This window comes from Channa argus, chromosome 16 (genome assembly GCF_033026475.1).
Source record: "Channa argus isolate prfri chromosome 16, Channa argus male v1.0, whole genome shotgun sequence".
Classification (NCBI taxonomy): Eukaryota; Metazoa; Chordata; class Actinopteri; order Anabantiformes; family Channidae; genus Channa; species Channa argus.
Genome location: NC_090212.1, coordinates 18,954,811 through 18,974,344, shown reverse-complemented (window position 1 = coordinate 18,974,344; position 19,534 = coordinate 18,954,811). Strand labels below are relative to the sequence as shown.

Sequence of the window (19,534 nt, the reverse complement as noted above, 5' to 3'; positions counted from 1 at the left end):
GGTCTTCCCTCCTCATTTTCCTGGCAGGAAAATTAAGATAATTGTCTTCTAATTGTTGAAATAAAAACGCAAATGCAAAATAATGCAAAAACGATTTTCCAAAGTACTGTACATCCAAGATGTGATGTTAGAGTAGTTGCTTCTCTGAATAATGTGCAAAAATGCAGGAAGTGCAGTTTACAACCATCAATCATTACATTTATTCCCAGGAACAGCAATTTATTAATCAGTGCACGAAGATATCCCAGATTTTATTTAATGTCAATGCTGATTTTGTAATTTTTTTAACCACCTAGTGGCCGAGTTTTTTATTTAAATCATATAAAGACATCCAGGACATAACAAAATAATACTGGCCAGACCATCTTATTAAAAGCTGCTTTGTTCTTTACACATTTATCCTTTTGACTTATTGTTTTTGTACAAATCAAACGCATTATGCAATGCTCCGGCATTTCCCAAAGTTTCTCTGCAAGTGACTGAACAGACTTGGTGACTCTGTTGCTAGGAGCTTAAAATGATTTCCTTTGTTTGGGAGATTGTGTCCCGCGGTGGTCTAACTATTGGAGCCTTTTTCTTTGTTTGGCAACAGGAACATCTCAGACACTTAAAGCTACAATATGCAAATCAAGCTAGGGAGAAAACGAGCATGGCAATCAATCCACTCTGCTCGGCCCAGCCCTTCCTCTCCCTGCTTCTGCTTATATTTTACAGATCCTGTATTTTCCAGATTGTATCCAGGAAAAAATCTTAGTTACATTTTAGGAAATTCTCCACGAAGGCACAAATGATGAACTCACAAACATCCATCAGTGTTTACCAGAAAGGCCAAAAAATAATCCAATAGAAAGTGTGCTACAGTTAGTCACATTATTTCACAGTTTTGATATGTCGAAATGTGTTCGTTAGTATTGTTGGTGCTTGGGTGAAATTTTATAGCATTAACGTGTTTTTGCTGATAAAATACAAGTATTTAACCGAAACTTAGCATCAAACTTTTAAAAGAAGTTTTCAGGAAATTATCGGTAAAATATGGGACCTGTTAAATAAAGTCTTACTGAGATGATTTTTGACAAAAATATATTTGGAAGGAAAGTAACACACTGTAGCTTATTAAGGAAAGTATCAGCTTTACAAGCCAAACTGCAGCAGGAACTTTTCAGTAAAAGACACTTTAAAGGACATTTAGCAGCCAACAAAAAATGCTCAGATGCAGATTGTCACCACGTTTCCACTTTACAGCCTCTGCACTTTGGTAAACCTCAACAAGGACTCTGGCTGGTCTCAGGTCAGTACACGTCCATTAAAGAAGTGATGGTGAGGGATTTGGTGAGCTCTGTCACACTGGTGGTACGCCAAGGGTTAAAAGTGACCGTCACATTTCTAGACACCATTAGGAAGCCGTTGAAGCTGAATTTTCCGGGGATGTTTCCCACGTCAAGCCAGACAAAAGGAGCCACAGAGTCAGAGTGGAGAGTGATGGAGAAACTGGTCTTGTCCTCCTGCACCTTGGCCTGTGGGGAAGAGGAACTGCGTTGGTCAGAATGTCTCAGTCCGTTGGTGCAGTGCCAATTATAACAACTCTGAAAACGTCTGAGGTGTTAAAGGTTTGACTGAGTGAGTAACGACGCTTACTGGAAGTCTGTGTTCATTATCCCAGCCCTCATGGTTTTGTGTTACATTTCAGTTTTTATGTCTATGGATGTTTAATAATAATCTCATAAGCTTTTTGATTCTTGCCTCAATCATGTGTCATTTTGCATTATTTAATATTACAGAATACATTTTACACTAACACTTACTGTAATGTTTGGTCTCAGGAGGCCTTGAGCCTCTTTAGGGGAGCACAGAAAGTGGTGGTTTGTGGGGCCCTGCTGAACACTGCTGGCGTCCTCCAGATGGAAGGTGAGCAGACAGGTGAGGCGGGTGCAGTGTCCACATCCATCCAGGATTGTGGAAACTGGTTGTTTAAAAACGGCCAAGGCGCTCCCCGCCGGAACCAGGACCAGGTCTGACTTCCGTGTACACACAGGATCCAGATCTGTCCAGGTGTACACGGTCACCTGGTTGTGAAAATCAATCAGACAGAACAATATCAAATAAATAGGAACAAGCGTTGAAATACTCTAATATTAACCAGTGTACAACTGGAGAAAGAGTTTGTTAGTTATCAATTTGACAGAATTAGACTTTGTCTTCTTATTATAGATTTCTTTTAGTAGAGAACATGCATTTGTTAAATGCAAATAATAATTTGTCCAGCCCTCTGTGATGCTGAGCTAGACAAATGGTTACAGAAAATCGATGGATGGACATTTGCATTAGTCCATAACATAACATATATGTTACGCTATATGTCGAAGTGTCCCTGGGCAAGACACTGAACCCCTAACAGCCCATTCCCCTCACCAGCTGTGCAGTGCCGGTCCAAGCCCGGTAGAAATTGCGGAGGGTTGCGTCGGGGAGGGTTGCGTCAGGAAGGGCATCCGGTGTAAAAACTGTGCCAAATCAACATGTGGACACTGATCGGCTGTGGTGACCCTGAACTTACGGGATAAGTCGAAAGGAGAGTAGTAGATAACATATATGTTACTGGCCTTTAGTGCCTATACAGTTTGAGTGTGTCAAAAAGCAAAAACAGAAACTCATTTTGCAAAATTCTTATATACATATATACTTACTGGCAACTAATTAGGTACAACTGTACCATCTAATGCCATCCAGCGATGAATTTGACTTTTACAAGTCTTTCAAGTTTTCAAGTTGAAACAGAAAGGTGATTTTTTATTATTGAGGTCAGAGCGGGTGGTGGAGTCACACTGGAGTGTTTTTTATTAAGTGGTGATGGTATTAATTTCTTATTCTTATTTCTTTTAATGTCTTATGCTACTGTTATTGCCTACACAAAAAGTCACTTAAGCTTGTATGTTGGGAAAAGATGCACGTCCACTTTTTTGACATTCCAGCTGCTTTTGCTTTGGTCTGAACATATATAGCCTTTCTACATAATTGGTACCGAAAAGTGCTTTACACTGCATTCAGCGTCTTGCTCAAGGACACTTCGACATGTCACGGGAGGAGCCAGAAATCGGGGCAAAAACCCTGGGATTGGTGGATGACTGCTGTACTACCTGAGCCACAGTGGCCCCGAAGTTTGTTAATGTCATGCAACCATTCGGTTTAGCCTTGAAAACATACCACAGTCCTGAGCTTCAGGTCTTGATTCAGGTCTGAGACGGCGTAGATGAACAGCGTGTCGTTGTCTTCGAACCCAACAGGAAGCACAGGCGCAAAAAAGTTCCGGGCAAAATAATGCAGCATTTTCCACTTCCCACCAAACTCTGTACACACACAGAGAAAATGAGATGTCATAGGATTAAAACACAGATGTTCAATCTCAAGTAACAATAAACACCGTAACTAGCACTGGTGTTTGTTTGCTGTTACTTCTCTTTGGTTTTCTTCTGTTCATGCAGCATGCGCATCATATAATGCTGATCTCACTGACTAACACATCTCCTGTGATTATTTGCTGCATCAGTTGGTTTAATTAGCTATTCAGTCATATGAGCTGTCCCCCTAATTTCTGCCATAGCCTTGAGTCCGGGGTGCAGGACTCACATCCAAGATGATTCCCTCATTTGCCACAAATCTGAAGCCAAATACGCTTCTCTCGGTCACGAATTCATTCACTCACCGATCGATGACCAGGAAGGTGCCTGCCAAATATCATTGAGCTGCCAGTACAGAGCACCCATAGTGTGACCTTTGCCGTCAATGATCTCACTCCGACTTCGCCGATAAAACTCCGTCTGAGTCTTCACACACTGAGCCTGTGCCACCTGGACAGGTACGACCGTTACTGCAGAAAAACTTTGTAATCTAATATATTTTAGTGTGATTATCTTAATGGGTGGGCCGCACAGAAGTGGAGGGAGTTGAGTGTTGTTTGCATGTTTTACCTGAGTTATATAGAGAGTGTCTGTAAATCGTTTCAAAGGATCAGTAGAGTTTGGCAGGTGGAAGTGAATAGCAGCCTGCATTAACATCTGTGGATTCCCAGCCTGATGGTGTTGGCGATGGCAAGTGAAATTACTGTCATAGCTCCAATCTTCTTGTATGGAAACCTGCAGGGGGAAAAGATATATAACAAAAATTGATGCTTTTTAAAATCATTTCACTCCTTTCTAAGACTTATTCTGGTTTTATCTTACCCAGTTTTTCTAAGTAATGACCCACTAGTAATATAAACAAGAAACCTTATAAACAAATTATAGGTTTCTTTTAGTCACCGGCTGCAGGGTGGAAAATGAAGGCCAGGACTGGAAGCCGTATTCAGAGGCGAAACGCGTTCGAGGGAAAGTCCTCCAGTCCCAGCAGTCAGAACCGTAGCTGTAGAAATGAGTGTCTCCGTAGTGAGGGTCATAGGGATTTGCTGCCACCCATCCTTCCTGCTCGGATTCAGCGCCATTTGTGGGGCTGGAGACGAGAAACGGGCGGCTCTGGTCCTCCTGCAAGACAGAAAATATTACTATTTACTATTACTCACTTCTGAGTGATTTGATTCTAGACGTTTAACTGGATTAAAAAAAAAAGCACTGAAATAATTAACTGTTAAAATGCTGATTACACTGTACATCTGTAAATTCATTCTGGCTGCTTCTTTTAAAATGTGGAATGACTGTTCACTCACTTCTTGCACAATCTTCCTTATGTTGTTCACATACAGCATCACATAGTCTTTAATGTATATTGGCCTTTGGGATGCTGGGATGTGGAACCAGTTTGTCGCCAGAGCAGCCTCGTTTTCATTGTTTCCACTCCAGATTATTACAGAGGGGTGGGACTTGAGCCGCTGAACCTGACGGATTAAAACAAGACAAAGCTCAGTACGTTTTATTTAAATACAGAGTGGCAAAAATGGTTACCGGGCTACGTTCAAGACGCAACAAACTAGCTTTAAAGTAGTTGCTATTAGTTTTGTCTGTTTTTGTGCTTTTAAATTGACATATCAATAGCAACAGCTCTAGTCGATTGGGACAGAAAACTTGTTCAGTAATCCATCTAAAATTTACCATTGTACAGTTGTTGACAGAAAAATATATAGAAAAATACAGTAACAAATACTGCATTTTCTGAAACCTGGAAGAAAAAACAATACACCCCTCACCTGTTGGATGACCTCTTCTCTTACGGTCTGTATATACTCATCCTCAGCGGGATACATAGCGCAGGCGAACATGAAGTCCTGCCAAACCTAAAGACACATATTTAAACACTGTGAGCATCCATCTGTTCTACAATATGTTCATGAGTCACTGTGGTGTTATGCAATCATAAATTGTGCAGAAATATAGTCATCTGTCCTGAAATAGTCCAATGTGATACTTTCTTTTGGAACCACACTTTCCTGATTTATCAGTGCAAATGTTTAATATTTTTAATCAGTCTGTAATTATTTACTGGCCAAGCTATGATGGTTATATAAAGAAACAAAAAGTCAGTGTGATGACTCATTTTAGTTTATATTCCAATGACATGGAGGCTTATAACTATATCGTCTGGAAGAAAGCAAATATATGAAGAACAGTTGGGGCTTATTGCCTTTAAGCACCTCCGGCAACAATCATGGATATGATTAGGATGAATTAGCCCCTTTCACACTGCCCATTGGGGGAATTGGTTTTAGTGTGTTCCTCTCTTTTCCCTTTCCCTTTGAATAGAGAGCAACTGTAACAAGGCAAAGCAATTTCCTTCTGAGAAAAGTGAACATTTTTGCTTCTCCACAAAAAAAATAAAAACCTGGCAAATTTCGACTACGCATCAGTGCGATCGACATAATGTTGATAAATAAACTGCAATCAGAGAAGGAAAGAAGCTACTGTAGATTAACATTTATATTCCCCAAAAAATGCAGCTGTGTTTGTATTTGCTGGCCAAGGATCTACATTCAGTCAAACTCTGAGCTGTGAACCAACCAGAGACGAGTCTGCTGAGAAACTGGGAATGCTTGAATTAGTCTGTTTGTGCTTCAAAATAAGTGAATGGGATATGGAGAAATATTTAAATTGCTGGCAGTGTTTTGTTAAAAATGTTACAAAAAGCACCTGCAACCACAAGTAAGTTAAAGCAATGTGCCACTGATTGTTGATTGATTTTAGATTGTGATATAGTAGCAATACTGCCAACACTAGAGGGTGACTGTAGTTACCATGATTCCCAGCTCGTCGCAGAGGCTGTAGAATAGATCCTGTTCATACACTCCTCCTCCCCAGACCCTGAGGGCGTTCATATTGGCATCCACTGCGGACTGCAACAGGTTCTTCAAGCTCCAAGAACAAAACGAGAGCAGGTAGATTCAGTTTTAATGTGTAACTTTGATTCCAAGTAAAAAAAAAAAATTGTTCGGACATATATGATACCAAGGAGAAAAGTAGGAGAAATGTTGCTGAGAACATTGTCAGCATTTGTAATTAATACTCCCGTCAACTGACAGAACTCAGGTGCAAGCTACACTCACACAGCAGGGGTGACTTGGTCCTGGAAGGCGTGGGCTGGAATCCAGTTGGAGCCTTTGAGGAAAACTGGTTTCCCATTGATGCGGAAATAAAAGCTCAGGCCTGGAGAACCAACAATTGGCTCCTGGACAAGTTCCACTGTGCGAAAATACACCTGAAGGATAAATTTACATCATCACTTTTAATCCACGGCCATGTACAGCTCTGAAACTGACAAATGACGGTTCATATCACAGAAAATGAATAAGAAACCTCTAGATGTAATCAATTTTTCGGCTGCAGAAAACATAAAAACACAACACATTTACTTAAAAACATAGACATAAGAAAAACCCATAAAAACACCCACGTCAACACTGAAGAAGTTTCATCCTTTGTATTTTCTCCCGTTGCTTAGCATCGAACAATATCTCTAGTGGAAATATGGAAATTTTGCATTTCACCCTTATTGTAATTTTTAATGGTAATATTATAAAAGTACCACGGTAATTTGATACAACACCTCTGAAGATATTTGCAAATGTATTTTTATTTAAAACCACTGGGGGGCAGCACAGTGGTGGGGTGAGTAACAGCCAGCTGCAGCCTTTGGGCTCTAGTTTCTTCGCACAGTCAAACCACATGCATGTTAGGTAAACTGCCCATGGGTGTGAGTGTGAATGGTTGTCTGTCTGTGTATGTCTCTGCGTGTTGGCTCTGAAATGGACTTGAGACGCTGCCTCTCATCCAATGGCAGCTGGGATCGTCTCCCCCACAGTATAAGCAGTTAAAGATAAGCGATAGAAGGATGGGTGTATACTGTCCTTAAGAAATTTTGAATCCAATTTAGTGCAATCGTAGTCATCTTTTTCCGCATTATACGTTAAGAGTGGAGAAAGTGGGAGAAGTGTTAAAGATGTGCATCAAGTTCAAATTTAATCTTAGAATTTAAGCAAATTAAACACAAGAGGTAAATATGTACATACAATATGGAAGGAATGTGTGTGTTGACATAACGTGAAATCTAACCTTAGACTCTGTTGTTAGGATGGAAAGTCCATCCTCAAAACCTTTGACAGTCATGTGGTAAAAGGGTTGGTCTCCGTGTCCATTGGGCCACCACAGCTTCACCTGGAAACCCTGGAAGTACAAGGAAAAACAGTTTATAGCTTTGACTGTGACAATATATCAATAAAAGGTCCCAACATATTGATTTGGCAAAACTTCGAAACCTTTCTACCGTAAACTGTATCAAATACCGTGTTTATCTGTAAGACGAAAGTGTTCTTGCTCCTTCCAGGGAAAAACTGTGTCTGGAAGCTCTGCTCGGAGTCCAGCTCCGGTATGGAGAGTGTGATTTGGCAATTTGTTGTCTGAACTGCATCAACAACAAGGTCAACCTGGACCCTCCATCGAGAGAGGCTGTCATCTAGACAGACGGACAGATACGCGTTTAATGGTTGAACACAGTGAAGCTGAGGGAAGATAAAACAAGTGATAAAAAACTGAAAAAATGCAAAAACACATTGATTTATTAAAAAAAAAAAAAAAACCTTTAATCACACCTATTTTAGGCTTTGTACGAGTGGGGACATTTAAAAGATTGGGAAGCAAATTCCCCCAGACATCAGGAAAAAGTAACAAAGTAAAGGAGTCATAAGAATACATTAAATAATGAATCATTAATACACATTGACGTTACAATACTTTAAAAAGGCATAAAGAATAAAACCTGAAAACAATTACATTTTATTATAGCTCACTTTTCCCCTCAATCCAGAATTGATTTAACACTCTGCATGGCTAAAATATGTGGGTAAAATTTACAGTCATCATAATCAACATTTGTATTCCTATTAATAAAATACTTCCTAGATCTTTGAAATGCCCCCCTTCTCTTTACATCATTCCAATTTAAAATCTTGTTGAATTGTATGTTAATTAATAAGTATTTTTAAAAGCGGTTAACAGTACGTACTGTATAGAGAAACAGACGAAGCCTGGATGAGGTGCAGGACATCAAACGCCTCCAGTCGAACCTCCTTCCACAGTCCCACCGTGGGAAACGAAGGTCCCCAATCCCAACTGAAAGAACTCTGCTCCTGCACCGAAAAAGAGTGAGGGATTGTTTAGATGTAATGAAACAAATGCCCAAATTCAGGTGTATAAATACTGACGACAGATACTTTGCTCTTGTATTATGTGGTTGTGAACAGTAAGACTTTTAAGACTTGTGGTAAACAGGTGGTAAAGCTATTAAAAAAAGAAAGTCACGACTTGGTGTTTGTTTGACACACATGGTTTTTACTTCCAGGCTTCTAGACGGGAGACGAAACTCTGGAGGGTGCACTCACTTTTCGGATAAAATTAACGTGACATTCTCCTTTCTGGACCTCTGGAGGACATTCAGGAGGAACGCTGTAAGCAGAATGAGCTTTTCTCTGCTCAGATGCATAAAAAACTGGAGACAACAAGGTGACTTCTAGCACATTATCCTCGTCCTTCAGCAATTCTCTCACCGAGAAGTCCTATACAGCAAAGCAGATGATATTTCTAAGAAAGCAAACAAGCGACGGATTGATGAGAAACAAAATGCATAGTTAACTGCTTCTGATAACATACGTATCTACGGAACATGTTGTCTGTCTTCCCGACCAAGACTCCCCTGAGCGAAACTGATGCAACAGTGTCCACACCATCAAAGACAAGAAGCACCTTCTGTTGGCCTCTGTTAATACAGAAAACCAGGTGAAGCAGTAACAGGTGATAGAAAACGATATGCAAAGAGAATGCAAATCTATTAGAGTGACCTCAGGTGGGCAGACACAGTAAACGTTGTTGTGTACGTCCAGTTTTCAAAAGCGATCCAGCGATAAGACGCATCATTGAACCGGAAATATGGGTCCTGAAGGAAAAGCACAAACGTTCAAAGAGGGTAATGACATGTTTTTTAATCAATGTAAATCTGCAGCTAATACCTAAGCATGTGCTGACATGGTCACTTTACTGGCTACACCTACTAGCAAGTCAAATGCAAGTCTGCCAGTTAAAAGATTATAATGTGCAATTGTATTTAAAAAACGTAGGGGAGTAGTTTCACCTCCTATTTGTTTATTAAAAGCCCTACAGGTTTACAGTGGCACTGAACTGGACTGAATTACATTGAGAGATGTTTCTAATGTTTTGCCCAGGCCATTTGCAAACATGACGGAGGCCACGTGATTGAAACACACCACAATATAATGCAGTTTAGCTCACCACAAATAACCATGACATCAGTAACAGAAATATGGTTTAATCAAGCCGTTTAACAGTCACAACAAGAACTCAAAGGGAGACGTTTGCCAGGCCATTCTGTTATTTGCAGTTTCCAGGTTTCCAGTGCCACCTTCTGTGGGCGCTGAGCTGTTTACATGTAAAACAAGATGCTTATTAACCAAAGCTACAGTTTGCAACTTCTAAGTTATAAATATGTGAATAGGACACAATTTCTTTCCATTGAATGTGAACATTGGAGGCATTTAAAGAATGTTAACACTTTTGTCAGCACCAAAACATAACAAAACGGACAGTGATATGGAGTATGAACAATAATTTGTATGTAATGTGTACTTGGGCTCAGAATTTTTAATTGATAATAATAGTGATTTATGCTTGTGCAGACAATGGTAAAAGTTTATTCCTCAGTGGTTCTACTGTGTTTATAAGTGAAGTTATTCAGGATGACAGAGCTTTAGCAGTTTTTATTAAATTAAGTTGCCACAAACAAACGGCAAGAAACTGGCAAAGACCTCGATACCTCTGGAAGCACAATTTTGAAAGGCCAAAATAATAAGAATATGAATGTATCGATAATAAATGTCCAATGTCATGTAAATCTCAGGTTGATCAAGGGAGGCTGGTTTACATTAGTAAGTAACTAATCGCAGAACATCACACAACAAAGAATAGCTGCAGTAGAAATCGAACCCATTGGCTTATTCGTCCTACCTGGATGTATCCCTGCTGCTGCAGAGCGGAATGAACACTTCCAGGCACCTCTGCGGGCAGCGACACGGAACCATTGGAGTTTGACAGACTCCATTTACCGTTCAGACTCTGAGTGTGTCGTTGCTCGGTTACTGCGGAAAGTCCGGATAAAACGCCATCAAGCAAACACGACAAACCACCAAACACAAACATAAAAATCTTCCCACGCGGAGTCATAGTTTGCAGTTTGTTGCAGGCATGATAGAGTAATGTATTACTCCTTAACTCTACTTTCTGACTTTACTGTATTTCCTAACTGAACGGGTGCTTCCTTATTTGTCATGTGACCCACCCGCGTAAGTCAGGTGACCAGAGGAGCAAGTCTTGGCGCGAAAGAGCTCGCGTTTTTTCGTTTTACTTTTTCTATATTTATAACTTTGGCCACGTGGGAATAGAATATGTTTTGAGCTGCAATAAAGGGCTTTGGAGGCCGCTTGAAGAGACGAATGAACGGGTCCCTGGATGGAAAACCACATTATGGTCCCACTTCCTGACAAGGCGACACTTATAACACGGTTATAAACCGTGCACATCTTAATAGACTAGTTACAAGCCACTATTTAGGTTGTTTACTTAGGTGCAACAACTTTTTTCCACCCCTTTGAAAATCAAATATGAAGGACAGCTTAACCAAAAATCCATGTGTGAAATGTTTTTCAGCATATACACAGCACCTTGAAAAAAAAAAATTTCAACTTTTCCACATTTTGTTATTTTACAACCACAAACAAATGGATTTTATGTGATGGACCAACACAAAGTGGTATATAATTGTGGAGTGAAAGGAGAAATTTTCTCTTTACAAATATCTAAATAATAAGTATGCCACACTTTTCCCGTTTTTGTTAAACATTTATCGCTTTCCTCTCTTCATATTTATGTACCACATTGTGTTGTACCAGCACATATAATCCAAAAAATGTTTGTGGCTGTAATGTGACAAAATGTGCTATAGTTCGAATAGTACAAATACTTATTTCAACACTGTAATTTCAGCAAAACCATTATGGAATAGTTATATTTGTGTTGGACCTGATGTTGCTACAATGTAGAGAAAACTAATCCATGTACATTACTACATTGCAGTTTGAAATTTTGTATATAGACGAGTGTTTGCCTGGTTTAAAATCAAATGTTTTGTCAATAGCGTACTTCTAGAGTTATGAATGTTAGTAGACAATAACGGTTTACACTATGTCTGAAGCATTGAATGTTGCGACAATAAATGATCTACATTTTAAGTCAGTTATTTAAGAATGCTAATCTAAATATAAAGCTCCTGCAATCTAACAAATCCATATTAAAATGTATCTTGATTAAATAATTGGAGGGAATCTCCTAATGAAACTAAGACAGGGGTCATGTTGCAGGTCAGCTGTTCACAACCTCTCAACACAAACACGCATTACTTACCACTGATCATCCACTGCAGAAAGAACCTTTGTAAACACTTCAAGTGAACAAAAGGCACAATTGTTTTGTCATATGGTTTAAGTAACTTTATTGAAGGGAAAACTAAAAAGAAACAGAGCCACAAGTTGATTATCAACCATTAGCTTTGCATCATTATTTTAGGGCTACAAGAAGACAGTGTTTGAGTGGGCATAAAACTAACTTCTCATCTACTGGCTTCTAACAAAATTAAACAGAAAGCTGTTGAGGGGATCCAAATTTTTTCAGCCTTACAATTCACTCAATTTGAAGAAACATTAGATATAATAGTCTACCTTTATTAACATGCATAAAATACAACATTGAACTTTATATTTTGTTTCCTTAACATTGATATATACTGCTGTGCTTCTCTGTACACACACTGATAGTGGAATAAGATACACTTCTTTTCTTAGATAATAGATTCATACATTTACGACCAGAAGAACATACTGACATTACACCAGTCCAGGAGTCACTCACCAGTCCCAAATCCCAAAATTTTCAGACATGGCATTTCCCAAATTTCATATTTTACCACTGTCTAATACTATGCTGACATTACTGTAAGATTCATAATTTCCATGGCTTTTCTACAAATGCTCTGAGAAAAGCAGCCTCAGGTGAAGTAAATCTACCCCACAAGACCCAGCCGGTTAAACAACAGAAACGGCATCAGCCCAGGCGTATCAGATTCTACTGAGTGTGTGCAGAGTATATGACTAACATCACCAATTTGGGGTTGAAAATTTCAACTTACTGGTGCATGCTCAAGCCGGGTGTTCAGAACAATGGCAATCGTTTTTAAAAACTCCATTTAAAAAAAAAAAAAAGGGAGCCAAAACTTCACAGAAACTGGCACATGTCCTAAAGCGAAAACACTATCTTCTTATGAGCGCAAAGGTGGAAAAAGGATTTGGGGGGTAAAATGCTGATTAACAAAAAAAATAAAAAAAAGAAACAAAATCCTGGAATTTTAAGTTTGAACAAGTGACATTTCCCAGCCGCTTTCTAAATGAAGCCATCACATTGCGTATTTTTGTGTCCATTCTTTTGCCATTTTGGTGTATCTGCAAGGACAAAAAAAAAAAACAAACAACTTTAATTACTCGAATCCCAAAGCTACACAAATGTTCAAACTTCTTCTGGCATAAAAGCTCTTAAACAACTCAGTACTGTTTGGTCAGGAATGGAAGCACATGCACCAAAGGGAACTAGCCTCATTCACCAACTGTTAGGAAAGTTTTCACGAGGAGTCTGCCATTCACAGTGTGCATAAGCACATTCACGTGCTGAAATGTAGGAATTTAATATAGATATCTGGTTAGATATTCTCATATTCAGAAAACGTCTGGTACTGGACCAGATTGTTCTTTTCAGCAGAAGTTTGACTGTATAAAATGCAGGTCACCACCTTTTACTTTGGCAGAAGAACAAGTCAGAATGTTTTTCCAGACTGTCAAGAGTGGAAATCTGACAGCTGCTTGAAAGTGTTTGTGTAAACTGTGTGTTTGACATGCACCTGAAGTCTTCAGGTGCGTCTCTATTATTTAGATCAGCAGTATTTGCCTAGTGTCTTAGCTTAACTGTGCAGTAGACAAGAAAATTTTACTGTCCACCACATACTAGAAGCTTAGCTTATTACTCATATTGGTACTTACATTTACAATAAACACTACATTTTAAATGCAAAATATTTAATAATTCATTATTACAAATCTTTATGGATTTTTAAAATTAACACCACACATTTGTAAAATGTCATGTTTTACTGCTTAGCCACCACCCTAACATGTATCGTGAACACTCCAAGGACAGCAGACTTGCTGTCTAAGTTCCACAACAATTAAATGGTTGTTTAAAAATGAAGTACTTCAAATCAATTTGACTTTTATAGTGTAGTTATTTATAGCTCAGAATTAACCACCAATTTACTTTGTGCATTTTTAGAGCGTGCACATTTCCATATTACAGCAAAGATCTGAATCTGTATTTCAAGAATATTAATCTGAGAAACTTTGACACTTAAAACACAAAACTTTAAGATATTGGTGAATGAGGCCTCGCAATTTTATAGACCGGGCAAGCCAAGGTAGCATCCTAACCAAATTAGTCAGTATGTGCATAAGAATACAACACCCCATACAAGTTTCTAATTTGAAACAATGCAGTATCTCTTTGTAACTCTGCATTGATTTTACACCACAATACGAAAGGTAAGGCCATGTTTCCCACCAAAACAGGCCTTTTCATGCTGTAGTTAGTGGGTATGGTTACATGCAAAGATGACAAGTTGCTTCTAACCGGGTAACTCAAGCTTTTAAGGTATTGAGTTTATTCACCATTAAAAGCCGGTATATTTATAGTCAGATACAACAACTACGTTTTCTTGTTTAATCTTAAAGAAAACAAGAGCTTCTAAAAGACTGGTTCTTTTTATACTATTGGCAAAAAGTCTTGGAGACTGAAAGTAAGGCAAAACACACAATTGATTCTTTACAAAGTAAATTATTGCTCAAGAAAATAGTCTAGATAATTCCATAATGAACATGAGTTACAGCCATAATGATGGTTGCGATTATATCCTACAGCCGTAAAGTAATTAAAGCTCTAGAATAATTTATTTTGATCCGTCACTTTTGTGCTATGGTGCATTTTATTTGCATCCACATGTGTTCCAAGATTTCAGAACACAAAATTACTTTGACATACATGTGTCACAGGTAAGATGTCAATGGCAGGGTTGCATGCCATCTAAAACAGGTGTTTGTATGCTGGGAAAGAAACCTGGAACCTGAGGATTCATAATGTGCTTCCAAACAAGAAGAAACTCGACTCTCCCAATTATCCATATTGTTTGTCTGCTAGGTTTCGGTTTCAGACACCATAGCTGCAGTTCTTTTTGCCAGCCAACTGTTGGCGCGTGAAATGCATCACAGAAAACCCAGTAATGGATCACCCATCAAGTTAATCTCACGCCTGGGCCAACTATACCTTTACTTTTAAGTACGGGTATATACTTTAGGTGTTGGCAAATGTCAATATTAAGACTTGACCTTGTGTGCTATACATCGTTAACACCATATAAAGCAACATCAGTGTATAGAGTATTCACATTTCTACAGTTACTTATGAATGAAGTATCAGTGGTTGTACTTCTGACATGAAAGTCCAAATACCCTGCATTTAACCTAGAGGTTGCCATCTTAAGAGTATGAAAAGACTAACCACAATTTCATTGTTTTGTTTTTCAAAACTACTGTGTTTGAAGGCTGCTGTTTTCCAGCTATGTCTTAAGGCTACATAAAACATAGCCTGACTTTATAATTAATGCTGCATCTCATTTCTCCAGCCAGTAACAGTGGGAACCCACAACGGGAGACCGTTTTAGCTGTGGGCACCGATCAACAGAAACACTGTTAACTTATTTATTTACAAGCCCCATCTGAAAAGGTACCAAGGTGCATGTCAAAAGCCGAGCCCAAACTGAAATGACATGTTGCTCCATATATAGACAGCCAGAGATTAGTAGTTTGTCAAACATCATTCATACGCTTCGTAAAATGGATTCCAAGCCACTGGTTATGCCTGTGAGCCCAGAGCATCCCAACCAATCAATTCCATAACACTAGACACGATGCAGCACTGCCTCTTGGCCTTACTCTAAAGCATGGCATACTTCACCGTCCACTCCTGAGCTAGTTTATTGTACCTGACAGATTAAAATTAGGTTAGGTCTATACTCAGGTGTAATCAGCTACACCAAAGTCATTGTGGCTTATACAACATTGACAAAAATGTTCTATGGGAATTTATTTTCCCTTTGGAAGACAATGTTCACGGAACAGGACTTTATACTTACTTCTGACTATCTGTTTTGTAGATTCGTGCAATCTCTGGCACTAGCGGGTCATCAGGGTTTGGGTCACATAGGAGTGAGCAAATGGAGAGAAGAACTACAAGAAACACAATAGACACTGAAATGTTATCTTACATTTGAGCTACCAATAAAAACTTTACATTGACTCATCTATGCAATTTACAACAGAGCCAATGCAAACAAAAAATAAGACTAAATAACAGTATTTTTAATTTAAAAAAAAAGGGGGGGGGGACAAGGCAATCTACAGATTTCAAGTGATAAGGTCATCAAGAGCACATAGTTTCCATCCATTACCTTTAGAAATAGTAAGTGCTGGAGACCACTGTGATCTGAGAATATCCAGACAGATACTGCCGTTACTGTTAATATTTGGGTGGTAAATTCTTGTTGTAAATGCAACCTGGAGAGGGAAGAGAAAACAACATTGAGAACATATCAGATAAGATTGAGACACACACACACACACACTAGTTCATTTATGCAACCAAAATTCCTTGACATGAGGTTGTAGCATTTAAAGCTCACCAAGTGTCAACTTCTGGAATGATGGGTATGATGCCATGACGAGTGTCAAGCTGACAAAATATTAGGACGTCACGAGGCTGGGTCAATTTTAATTTACAAGAAGTGTTTGCTTTAAGTGTTTACAACATCCAATCAGCCTTTCTGGTGATTTCTTTCTTTAATATGGCAAACACAGAGATTATTAAGACTTCTTTTGGCCATGTCACCCAGGCCCTACTATTAGTTACCCCAACGTGTTCAAAGCAGTAAGAAATGAGGGGCAATAAAGCACACTGCCATACCTTGGGTGGTTTGAAGGGATAGTCTGTTGGAAAATGAATAGTCAAGAAGAAAACCCCTCCTTGATACGGACTGTCACTCTGAGAAGCGGAAAAGAAACTCAGTTACATACATTAGAAACAATCGCATAACCCTCTCATCTACAACTAACCCCATTATCAAGTTTAACTTTAACATCTGACTACACTGAAGCAGTGAGAAGACAATCCTAGAGAAATGTCAGCATGTTGCTTTAAATAAGAAAGGGGAAAACAAGTTGTGATAAAGTATCAACTTACAGGTCCCATGATTGTTGCTTGCCAATGAAACACTGCAATACAGAAAGCAAATGTTAGAAGACAGGCAAAGGTCACAGGTATGCAATCAGACAGGAACTAAATTGTTTTTACAGCTTCCCTGTATAACCATTTCCCTCTGTGTAATATTGGTTATGTATTTTAACACTGATTGTTGTACTGTGTATCACCCAGTTTTAGAGTGACCAATTCTCAGCCTAGACCAAAAGCCCCCTGTGGTTTAATTAAAACATGCAATAAAAATATTTATAAAAGTTTTGCCTGTTCAGTTTGACCAATGTTCACACCACTCCCCCTTTTACAATGTAGCATCTGCCTTAATCTCATGGCAAAACTTTCATATTGATAATCATTATTCGAGAGGCAGAAAAGTGATAATTACTTATTCAACTAATCATTTAATAAAATTTAGCAAGTATTTACGTCATCCATTTGAGTAATTGCTCGGCGAAATATTTGCTGTTCTGTATATCAAATGTAATCGATTGAGGTTTTTCTTTACTATACATGACAGCACGCGTTGTATTTTGGACTGTTGATCACACAAAGTTAAACATTTCAAGCCATCACACCCTGTATAAAGCATATGGACAGCCAGAGAGAAGAGTACATGAAATTATTAATTTTCAAATGCTTTAAAGTTTAAGGTGCTGTTGTACTAACCCAGTAATCCTCAATTTAGTTTCTCTCTCAAAAAGTGTTTAGGAAAGCAATTAAATTCTCACATTTGCAGAGCTGGCACGTGACAGCACTTCTGCTTGAGAAATGTTGCCAGATAAAGGTTTTGGATCTGTCGCATATCCAAAAACCTGTGACAAATACCGGGACACTTACTGTCATCACCCACTGGGCCGGCTGAGCACTGGGCTGGAGGATCACGTGCCAGGTCATTGAGCTCCTGTAGTGAAAAGAGGTTTAGAACAATAACCAATTAGCCTGGAGTAATCTGCAGAGACAAAACAATGAGGTGATCTGAACTAAAAATCGATGTGCTAAACAAGAAAGATGCTTTGAGAGACACTTCATTTAGCTCACACCACCAGTCCTACTGGTCTTATCTCCTGCCATTCATCTCAATTCAACTCTACAACCGCTCAGGGGGCCACAGGAGGGGCCAACTTGTTATCATTCAGCACACTTACTAAGAAGAGACTCAAGCATATACCTTATAAACATACAAACATCAGAGCCTCTTATTTCTGGGACATCAACTACTTCATTACTCTAAAGTGGAGGCTACTACCCCACCCTGGTCCACACACGCCATACGTTTACAGATTTCCTTGAAATCCGATTCTAGTAAATTGCAGGGTAAAGAAATAAAGCCACGGGGTGAACACTTGTTACTGTACTTTATACTACTGTTGCCAAGTCCCTCCATTAAAGTCCCAGATTACACGCCCTGTGATGTGCAAACTCTCGGAACAAATATGTTCACATACCAAGGAAATGTATCATGAACACAGCTCAGACTACAAACAGATTCGATGCATGACATGAGTCATGGGGTTGCGTTAACCACCACGGTTATAAAACGTTTAGAGGGTCAGCCAAGATGACATCAATGTGGAGCTTTGATAAAGTATTAGCAATAGAGCCAGATTACAATAGGGAAAAAAAAAACACGAGCGTCTATATAAAGATATGAAGTGTTGGGCAATTTGTGCGGCCTCACTCGCCGAGAATCCACTTCAACACACTAAAGCTGTAACTGAAACTGCTAGCTTGGTGTTAGCCAATGTAGCTGGCCGGTGCCGGGTCCAATGAGGGAAGAAAACGGAAGCTCGCTCAACCTTCATCTCAGAATATGACTGTGAAGAGCGAAAAAAAACATAAATTCCCTTTTTCGTTTCACGGCTGTTTTTTTTTTTTACAGGATGTAGTAAGTAAAACGCGAGCAACATTCTGGCAGGCTAGCGCGGTGAGCTAACGTGAATATAGTTAGCTAACTAGCATTAGCGATGTTAGCCGTCGTACCTTGTGAATCCTTTTTAGGGCCATCCTCTCTCGATGTTCCGCTTCTTAATGTGAATGGTGTCGGGGTTTTTTTCGATCCAAGCGGTGAAGGGCAACCGTGATATGCCAGGAAAATTCGCCACCTGTTAAAGATGTGACGCTGTGTCAACTCGACGGCCTTTCTTCTCGAGCTAGCGTAGCTAACAAGCTAGCGAGCTTAGACTACGTAACAAACCTAGCAGGCGATCTTATCCGAGCCACAGGCGCCACACACTACCCGTCTACGACTCTCACGTTCCCCCTAATTTCTTCTTTTCGATCACTTGTATCCCGGTTAACGTTGAATATTAAGTGCGTGTGCCAGGTGAAGTATTCCGGACGACAAAACTGCTCCGCCTTAGGTTGTCGGTTGATGTCTTTAGCCAACTAGCGGCTGCCTGCATGTATTTGAGGTATAATGATGGAGGCGGTGCAGATTCTGATTGACGGGGCGGACGTGATGGCAGATTGGTCACAAGCCTGCAGAAAACATTTAGGACGTGTCAGCATTTAATTAAAGGACCTAAATTAAATTGGCACGTTTTTTAAATGTCCTGGAAAAACGAAGATGTTACAACTTGTGGCCACAGCAAACT

The 19,534-nt window shown here is 39.3% G+C and overlaps 2 protein-coding genes across 4 annotated transcripts; both read right to left on the bottom strand.

The window, feature by feature from the left end:
• Window positions 1-1,063: 1,063 nt before the first annotated feature.
• manba (mannosidase, beta A, lysosomal) lies at window positions 1,064-10,822 on the bottom strand. Of its 2 annotated transcripts, XM_067479743.1 has the most exons (17): window positions 10,488-10,822; window positions 9,308-9,402; window positions 9,120-9,225; window positions 8,852-9,025; window positions 8,476-8,599; window positions 7,757-7,926; window positions 7,527-7,637; window positions 6,521-6,672; window positions 6,212-6,329; window positions 5,171-5,257; window positions 4,694-4,861; window positions 4,293-4,511; window positions 3,963-4,127; window positions 3,698-3,842; window positions 3,199-3,341; window positions 1,803-2,063; window positions 1,064-1,514 (listed from the first exon to the last, which is right to left on the bottom strand). In XM_067479743.1, exons 1-17 carry the CDS (start codon window positions 10,701-10,703, stop codon window positions 1,290-1,292), a joined length of 2,679 nt encoding a protein of 892 aa, XP_067335844.1. In that variant the 5' UTR covers window positions 10,704-10,822; the 3' UTR covers window positions 1,064-1,289. The 2 variants fall into 2 exon arrangements, with proteins under 2 accessions (XP_067335844.1, XP_067335845.1); XM_067479744.1 differs by lacking the exons at window positions 9,308-9,402; window positions 10,488-10,822 and having other exon boundaries at window positions 7,757-7,972.
• Window positions 10,823-12,010: 1,188 nt separating this feature from the next.
• LOC137101377 (ubiquitin-conjugating enzyme E2 D2-like) lies at window positions 12,011-19,345 on the bottom strand. 2 transcript variants are annotated; one of them, XM_067479763.1, is made up of 8 exons: window positions 18,921-19,345; window positions 17,778-17,841; window positions 16,926-16,957; window positions 16,650-16,727; window positions 16,138-16,243; window positions 15,823-15,916; window positions 15,623-15,672; window positions 12,011-13,030 (listed from the first exon to the last, which is right to left on the bottom strand). In XM_067479763.1, the coding sequence occupies exons 1-7, from the start codon at window positions 18,942-18,944 to the stop codon at window positions 15,624-15,626; spliced, it is 447 nt and encodes a 148-aa protein (XP_067335864.1). In that variant the 5' UTR covers window positions 18,945-19,345; the 3' UTR covers window positions 12,011-13,030; window position 15,623. The 2 variants fall into 2 exon arrangements, with proteins under 2 accessions (XP_067335864.1, XP_067335865.1); XM_067479764.1 differs by lacking the exon at window positions 15,623-15,672 and having other exon boundaries at window positions 18,921-19,342.
• Window positions 19,346-19,534: the final 189 nt, after the last annotated feature.

Excerpts from the sequence above, each read along its gene's own strand:
- manba (XM_067479743.1), bottom strand. The coding sequence starts at position 10,703 with ATGACTCCGCGTGGGAAGATTTTTATGTTTGTGTTTGGTGGTTTGTCG. Across the intron at positions 7,638-7,756 it reads TCGTCTTACAGATAAACACG|GGTTTCCAGGTGAAGCTGTG; the intron begins GTATTTGATACA and ends TTGTACTTCCAG. Across the intron at positions 6,673-7,526 it reads TCCTAACAACAGAGTCTAAG|GTGTATTTTCGCACAGTGGA; the intron begins GTTAGATTTCAC and ends TTTATCCTTCAG.
- LOC137101377 (XM_067479763.1), bottom strand. The coding sequence starts at position 18,944 with ATGGCCCTAAAAAGGATTCACAAG. Across the intron at positions 16,958-17,777 it reads CGGCCCAGTGGGTGATGACA|TGTTTCATTGGCAAGCAACA; the intron begins GTAAGTGTCCCG and ends TCTGTATTGCAG. Across the intron at positions 15,917-16,137 it reads AGCACTTACTATTTCTAAAG|TTCTTCTCTCCATTTGCTCA; the intron begins GTAATGGATGGA and ends TGTTTCTTGTAG.